We start from the raw sequence: 8,168 nt of genomic DNA, 5'->3' as shown, positions 1-8,168 counted from the left end.
ACGTAATATTTGGATTAAAAATAAGAAAGAAAAGTAAAAGAAAAAATTTCTTGTTAGATTTGTATAATATTATGTTTTTAGTATTTCTCTAAAGTATCTATAAAATACAATTATTATGATCACTTGACATCTTTCTTGTTAGATTTGTATAATGTTTGACTTTGTTGAATTTTTATGTTTGAATTTCTGCTTTCAGACACTTCTGTGTCTTCATATTATAGCCTTGAATAATCGTGTTTTATAAAAGTATAATGTGGTTATTGTTTTATTTGTTTTTCAATTTGGTGATATAAGTTAATATTGGTTTTTTAAATTTGAGTTTAAGTAATTATATCATTATATATATATATATATATATATATATATATATATATATATTAATGATTAAAAAAATTAAAAAAATATTATTTTATAATCATTTCCGGCTATTTAAAATAAAATTTAAATATTATTTATTATTTTAACGGTGCTACCTTGCTCGATTATTTTTAAAGGTTTAGTAAGTTAAAACATTATTTTTTATTGCATTTAAAGTATTTAAAATTATTTCAATTTAAAGTGCCGCGGGTAAGCTGGTTTAGCCCGCGGGTTAAATGGACGGGACACGGGCCTTAAAATTTAAAACCGTTTATGAATGCGGGCTTTTTAACCCGTTCCGTTTAAACCCGCACCGTCAAAATCCGCGGGCTAAACGGGCGGGTAGCCCGTATACCTACCTCTACACTTGAATAGTAATATTTTTGTTTAAATTTTTAATTAGGTGAGAAAATAGGAAAAAATAATAAATTAATCACCGAGTTAACTGTAGATCGCCGGATCAAATAATTGGATATGACCGTTTGAAACGCTCACTCATCAAGGCAAATTTAAATTTCAAACATGTAAACTTTTCGTCATTACCCTGTTTCCCTCTTTGAATCTCCGCAGTTCCATTTTGCAAGAAGAAGAAAAGAAAAAATATCTAAAGATATCTTTCAATCATCATGTCGAAGATGAAATATGATCGGAAGCCACCGCTTGCTCCTAAATCGCCTATCCGTCTTCGTCCCCGCCGCTCCCTCCGAACAAACTCCACCTCTCTGCTAACCCCACCAGGTTATCTCCACTCAAGAACTGGTAACCATTTTTTGATTCATTTTACTGTAAAACTATAAATAATTTTCTTTTCATTTCATCTATTTTTTTTTTTGGTTAAAGGTACTTTAAAGAAATCCCAGAATCCAATTCATGCAAGGGGCGTTGAAGAAACTCAAATCCGACCCGAGTACCTCTCTTTTTCTTGCGAGTTACGGGCTTTGGCTCGGAAAGTTAAAGATGAACTCGGGAATGAGGAAAATGAGAAGGCTGGTTCAGGCGAGGAGACTATTCTCAGGGCCAACAAATCTTGTCCGGTGTTTGAGAGGGGCCGATTGTACGACGAGTACTCGTCGAGGAGAAACGAGAGGCTAAAGAGAAAGAAGGGTGAAACTGAGAACGAACCAAAGACGGGGCATCAATATCATCTTGGAGTAACAGTTGAATCTTCAAAGAGAAGAGGGTCGTCGAAGAAGCTTGAGAGCCTGAGGAAGTCAGCAATGGAGATGGAGACTCCAAGGTATCTGCTACGAAGCATGAACAAAGAGAATAAGAAGCCTCCTCTTCCTGTGTCAGTCACTGCCACTCAGAAAAAAACAGCGGCTAGAAGAGTTGATAAGCTCTGAAAATTGGGACTTCGGGATTTTTCTTCTTCAATATCAAGTAATTTTGAAGGTTTGAATATAGACTACAGATGTTTCGATCTCCCTAGTGTGTTTGGTTTCTGGTTACTCCAGACAATATTAGAATGAATATGAACATAATGCATTCACTCAGGCTTATTACATTTTGTTGCTGCGCACTGTAAGCAAAGCAGACTATTGTTGTTATCTACATAATATTTACAACTGCAAAACAAAATAAAATCCCATGCTTACTCGGTCCAAATACTATTATTATTCACAAAACAAAAGTTAGGCGCTTAGGCTTCAGTAATCAAATCCGTCCGGTAGATTTGTGTGGGAGCCGAAAAGCTTATTCATCTGACATTCAGTTCTCCTCCGTCTCTTCCACTTCAGGATCATTTAGCTTATTAGCCACAATCATTTTGTCTACAACAGAAGCTGTCTCTTCAATACTTTCCCGGTTTGCTCCGTACTTTTGCGATTTCTCATCAACACTGCCCAAGCAATGGTCATTAGTTTCTCCTGGATTCTGTTCAGCTCCGTGAGCTACCTGGGAAGAATTTTAAGAAATCTGGCTAAGCGGCCATACAAACAGGCACAGATTTGATCACCTACCAAGATAGTTGACTCTTCAACTTTCTCCTGCTCTGGTGTGTCGACTTTTGATGTCTCATCGACACCACTTAAGTTGGCGTCATTAGTTTCTTTAAGACTTTCGTCGACTTCATAATAAACCTGTGGAAATTTGTAAGTGATCTGTCAGTCTAAGTTTTCCTTCCATGGAAGGTACTAAGACCTTACAAAGTTCCAATAAGCCTAAGTGCACAATACTAAATATACACAATTATCCCATGCAAAGTATGATAAGTAGGAAGGCAGGTGCATTTTCATGCCAATTAAAAGAAAAACAATTGACTTGTTAGTAGGCCGTGATGGATATAAATGAAACAATATATTCAGAAAGACCGGCAAGAGATAATCATACCACGCATGTGTGAGCAGGTGACAGTACTTTGAAAGAATTAGGGCGATTGTTGAAGTTATTTTCAGGCACACCCGGAATTCCTTCAGGAGATGTAAAATGGTCCACATCATGAGCCACCTACCAGAATAACTAATTATATAGCATTACCAGGAGAGAAAACAATGCATGGATAAGAAAGAGAGACTTTAGATGCTACTGCTTCATTAGCAGCCGGTATCGGGGTAGACAAATTGTGGTTGCCAACTTACAGGAGCAGACCACAACCCATTCCTAGACCCAAGGAAACAATCAAAGTTGTTTTCATGTCCCCATAAAGGTTCACGAAATTAGTAGCTGTAGACTTCCAATTATATGGAAGAAAACAAGCTAGAGAACATGACTCTTATATCAAAAGAAATAGGCAAGAATAACAACAGCAGCAGGAGTTTCTTACTCTTCCATGCCCACCAAATTCCCAAGCATCACTATCCAACGCAACTCTATACTTCCCTGGCAAATCACGCCCCACTTTGTACCTGCATGTTTCGCACAATAGTCACTCGAAGAGTTTTAAGGTGCAAGTAATTACTTTCTGGCATATATAGATGAGTAGTCTCCATCCATGAATGGTTCCTTGTACAAACACAAGTAAAAAATATATGTCGTCATCATTTGAAACATACATACCCGTCATATGTATTTTCTGGATGAAAATTGAACACGAAAACAAGATCTCCCCTCTCAAAGACGATAACCTAAATCAGGAAATCATTATCGAATCCACCAAACTGAAATGGTTAAAACATGGCAACAGAAGGTTATAAGGCAGAGAAGAACTAAACAAGGGTGTAGTGCCATTATCTCTATCCGTTGGAAGTAAAAAGAAGAAAGAACAAAGATGCACCAGCATGATGACAAAACAAGAAACCATCCATTATACCATAATTGTTTGAAACTCATACAAGGAAATAATAATCTTGTTTGTTGGCCATTGCAGTCTTTTGGTTTTCCAATAGCCATCAAAAAGAGAGTGATAAAAAAGCAATTTGATATTTCTAAAATTTAGAAGTTCAATGCTAACAATGTCAAATAACTTTCATTAACAACAATGTGCATGTATTTCAGATGGACTGCTGCAATGGTCTTACTCTAACCACCAAGGCACCAACTGCAATTGCAGATTAACCTTGTTTTCTTCATCAGCGCAGCTCACCATCTACTTTGCCGATGAAAGGAATGAAATTTATCATCAAGTGCATTCATAGCTCTATCAAATGCATTCATGAACTGCAAAGCCAAATGCAAAGGGGAAAGTTTAGGTAAAGATTGCATGGGAGGAGCAAAGCACTCCTGAATGGAGAAAGATAAAAAAGTAAGATACAACAATGATTACTAGTGAAGAAACTTCAGTTTATAAAATAGATTATACTGATGCCTTCAAAGTTAAAAAGGCAGGTGAGCAGTGTTTGCGTTTTCACAATGATCTGCCCAGTGGAAAAATGCACGGAAACTTAAACAAATTCTTAACAAGGAAAATGATCATGGACCTTGTATCTTAAGCGATCGGTATCCACCAGGTTCCACTGTCTTCTGCACTTTTCATTACTCCACCCATTGCCTTCTCTCGGAAAGTCAATCCATTCAAGATGTCCAAACTGTACAAACATGCAGAAGAGATATAAGCTAAACTTATTTGTTAAAAGAGAAAACAAACCCTTATATTAGAAAATTGCCCTCTAGACATGTATATCCTATCACTCCCTTTTTTTAGTGTTTTTTTTACTTAAATGAACTGGGCAGATCTTCATCGCTTCATCCTACTTTCCTAGACTTAATATTATCTCCAATATCCACCAGAAAAAATATTGATGTACTGTCCAGTATGAAAAGTTGAGCCAGAATGTTTACCTCATTTCCCATAAAATTAAGGTAGCCCTCTCCTCCTAGTGCCCTAGTGATACAATGTATCATCTGCAAAAGAAATTTTAAATAAAGGAAAAATGTTAAGGGTGAGAAAGTAACAAATAATGAATTAAAAAAGAAAATGATCCATGCTGACGCAAAATATGATGGCTGAACAAAATAATCAAAGTTCCATATTTGCAGTTTTCAGAACAACTCAGGGATTCATGGTTGCTATAATTCATCAAGGAAAGACATTAAGGAAACAACAGAGAAAAGTTTATAAATTTCTTTGTCCATCAAGAAAAATGCTATTGTCTTGTCACCAACAATAGACTGCACCAAACAAGAGTGGTATCAGAGAAACGTGACAAATGGCAAAATGTACAAACAATTAAAGGAAAGGAAACATTAAGAAGTGCAAATGTGGTGTCAGATTCAGGGAAGGAGATCCGCTATGATTAAACATTTATGATTTACATCCTTTCAGGCTTTGCGTAGGGATAGAGGAGATAAGAAAGAGGACAGTAAGCATTTTATTGCTCAAGCGTTCTTTATGTTTTATCTCTTTCTGTCATCATCCAAAAGTGAGAAAAACGAAGTCCGAAGGAAAAGAAGCTCTGGTGTCTCATGAAGAAATGATTTAACTAAATTTAGAAATAGATTGGTGAGAAAAACAATCCCTCACTGTTTATACCTGATCATGACTTTCAGCATAGGATATACACTCCTCAGTGTCTCCTATTTTTCAAGTTCCAGGATAAATCCTTCATTGACCACTGTTCATCATTCTTATTCTTCAGGTAATCAAACTACTTGTCAGGGATGGCCATTGCTAGGCGGTAATCAAAACCAATTCCCCCTTCATAGACTGGCCTACCAAGTCCAGGGATACCAGAAACATCTTCAGCAATTACAGTCGCATCCGGCAAGATGTTATGTATCAGAGAATTGCCCAGCATTAAATAAACAACAGCACCAACATCAGTAGCCTCGCTGAAATATTCGTTGTAATTCCCTGTGAATGCCATGTTGATACCGTGGTGATGATACAACATGGAGGTCACTCCATCAAACCTAAACCCGTCAAATTTGAACTCCTCAAGCCACCACCTCAAGTTTGAAAGGAGGAAGAGAAGGACTTCCCAATTACCATAATTAAACAGTCGACTATCCCATAACTTGTGGTAACCTCTTTCTCCAGTGTGAAAATACGATTCCTGTGAACTTTGGCCAACATCAAAGCCATTGAGTCCATCAGTGACATTGTTACTTGCATGGCTGTGAACAACATCCATTAAGACCTGTAGACCTAAGCTGTGAGCTTTATCAATTAAATATTTGAGGTCCTCAGGAGTTCCAGATCTACTGCTTGCAGAAAAAAGTTTGTAACATGGTATCCAAATGATGCATAATAGGAGTGCTCCATTACAGCCATTAATTGTGCAGTATTATAGTTATTTGCCTTAATTCGGGGTAAAACATCATCAGCAAATTCTCTGTATGTGCTAATTTGTGGTTCTGAGCTACTCATTCCAACATGCGCTTCATATATTCTTGGGGCTTTAGGTTTTGGAGGACGAGGGTACTTAAACTCATACCTGCATTATCAATGAAGTGTACATTAAAAGGAACAATTTCTAGGTAACATGTATTAAAATTATAAAATCAGCAATATCAAAAGAATAAGGCATTCTCGGCTGGTGCATTGAATATATTTTAATTATCCAAAAAAAAAAAAGAATAAGGCAGCAAGTTTCCAATCTCAAGCGATATCAAACTGATTTCAGTAATGTTTTTTAAATTCTGGATTAAAAGAATACGCAAGTACTACAATGTCCAGAACCCTGCACCATACTGTTGTCTCTTCTTCTTTTTCCCCTTTTTTGGGCCTAGACACAACACTTTTGTTGACTGCTAACTATGTTTTTTTTACTTTAAATGAAATCATGAGTAAAAATATAAATCAAATAAAATCTGAAGAAACTGCACCTTTCTGAAGGTGAAGAATCCCAACGCACGCCGTCATATGGTGCTCCAAATGTGTTAGGTCTACAGTGGAATACTTAACCCAAGCAGGAATCCTATCTACCCAAACTCCATCACCATGCTTGAATCTGAACTTGAATTTTGAATTATGGGGAATAACAGGTTTTCCCTCGGAATCTGGAATTTTTATGCTCCAAACGCCAAATTGATTTTTTTCCATCTGGTAGTTGGAACCTTCCCATCCAATAAAATCTCCAACAACTTGTGCTTCCCTGCATGATGCAAAATACTCTAACCAAGCAAACAGATATATGTAGCTTGCTAGTAACAAAAGTAAGTATATTTGTGTTTCAGAAATCAAAAACTTACTGAGCAGCAGGAGCCCACTCACGGTAGGTAATTCCATCGTCTTTGTTAAATCAGAATTTCAAATTACCTATGAAAGAGGGTAAAAGACAGATTTCATTTGAACATTCTCATATAAGATACTGATTTTACTACTTAGCAAGAAACTTCATCATCGAAATAGCCTTTGATAAAAGCAAATCAATAAGCGCATGGCATTGAAATGACCTTTTGCAAATTCCTCTAACCCTCCCTCATACTTTTCAAAGAGAGTTTTCTGATCCACATATTTCTTAATTCTATATTGAAAGCGATCTTTAAATGGTCTGAGTGCAGTATCAACATCCAAGATACGGATGTGCTCTGCTTCTTCCTCGGAGGTTGTCATCGTTTAAGTATCCTGAACCATAACAGCTGATATTGGGGAGCCATAGCTGACCTAGAGGGGAAAGTAGAGCAGAGAAGATGAGTTATTCAACACCAAAACACTTACGATTCCATTTCCATATATGACACCAAAGATAGCTAAGGATTTCAATCAATTTTACATTTCATGGTGCGAGAAATTAGAAATACGTTCAATAGCGCTGATTAGGACTATTATTCATGAAAAAAAAATGAAGAAAACAAATCACGCACATAAAAGAAATCGTGCCCTTCGATACAAAGAGTTGTAGGGAAATAAATGTCGCCGAAGCAAATTTTGGGATTCACGACTATACTTAGCAGCTAGTTGTTTGGAAAGTTGATGATTAGTTGTTGAACACTGGGGGAACATAAACAAGTTAAACAGCCATCGAAGGAGTAGAAACGCCATTGCAAATGATCAAGTACTTCAAGAAATTAGAGTAAAAAGAGAAGACTGAATTAAAATAACCAAAGAGCGATTGTTGTTGGATGAAGGTGAGAAAGATCGAAAAGCAGAAGGCGTAGCGAGAAGACTCAACGAAGCCATCATCTTTGTGAATCCAAGATCCAGCCTCTCAAGCAAAGCTCAGCTCCATTGTCCCTTTGAAGCAAAGAATGGTTTAAACAGAGAGCAAAGCAATAAACACAATTGATCAGCATTAGCGCCAGATCCCATATTTATTTAATGGAATAAAAAATCTAGGCCGGCCGTCGGTCATTCAACGAAAAATAAGCAAAAGTAGTTTTGTTATTCAGCAGAAAAACAAGTGCTGCAGGTGAAATGATGATTGAGTTGCCTTCCGAGAGAGAGAAAGCATACGCTCACACGTTGCGACTCAGCTGCCCGTTAAAAATTCAGG

The 8,168-nt window shown here is 36.9% G+C and overlaps 1 protein-coding gene and 1 pseudogene across 2 annotated transcripts; one reads left to right on the top strand and one right to left on the bottom strand.

The window, feature by feature from the left end:
• Positions 1-895: 895 nt before the first annotated feature.
• Positions 896-1,844, top strand: LOC120211089. 2 transcript variants are annotated; one of them, XM_039209711.1, is made up of 2 exons: positions 896-1,116; positions 1,198-1,844. In XM_039209711.1, exons 1-2 carry the CDS (start codon positions 984-986, stop codon positions 1,698-1,700), a joined length of 636 nt encoding a protein of 211 aa, XP_039065642.1. In that variant the 5' UTR covers positions 896-983; the 3' UTR covers positions 1,701-1,844. The 2 variants fall into 2 exon arrangements, with proteins under 2 accessions (XP_039065642.1, XP_039065643.1); XM_039209712.1 differs by having other exon boundaries at positions 896-1,095; positions 1,198-1,842.
• A 99-nt stretch (positions 1,845-1,943) lies between these two features.
• On the bottom strand, positions 1,944-7,938 carry LOC120211088 (annotated as a pseudogene).
• Positions 7,939-8,168: the final 230 nt, after the last annotated feature.

The sequence above is a fragment of the Hibiscus syriacus genome, unplaced genomic scaffold, assembly GCF_006381635.1.
Source record: "Hibiscus syriacus cultivar Baekdansim isolate YM2019G1 unplaced genomic scaffold, ASM638163v2 tig00109957_pilon, whole genome shotgun sequence".
NCBI lineage: Eukaryota > Viridiplantae > Streptophyta > Magnoliopsida > Malvales > Malvaceae > Hibiscus > Hibiscus syriacus.
Note: the sequence above shows the minus strand (reverse complement) of the source record. Positions and strands in the feature narration are given on the sequence as shown.

What these genes read in the sequence shown, in the direction of transcription:
- LOC120211089 (XM_039209711.1), top strand. Translation starts at nt 984, where the DNA reads ATGTCGAAGATGAAATATGATCGGAAGCCACCGCTTGCTCCTAAATCG. An exon ending in TTATCTCCACTCAAGAACTG is followed by an intron (nt 1,117 to 1,197) that starts GTAACCATTTTT and finishes TTTTGGTTAAAG; the next exon opens with GTACTTTAAAGAAATCCCAG.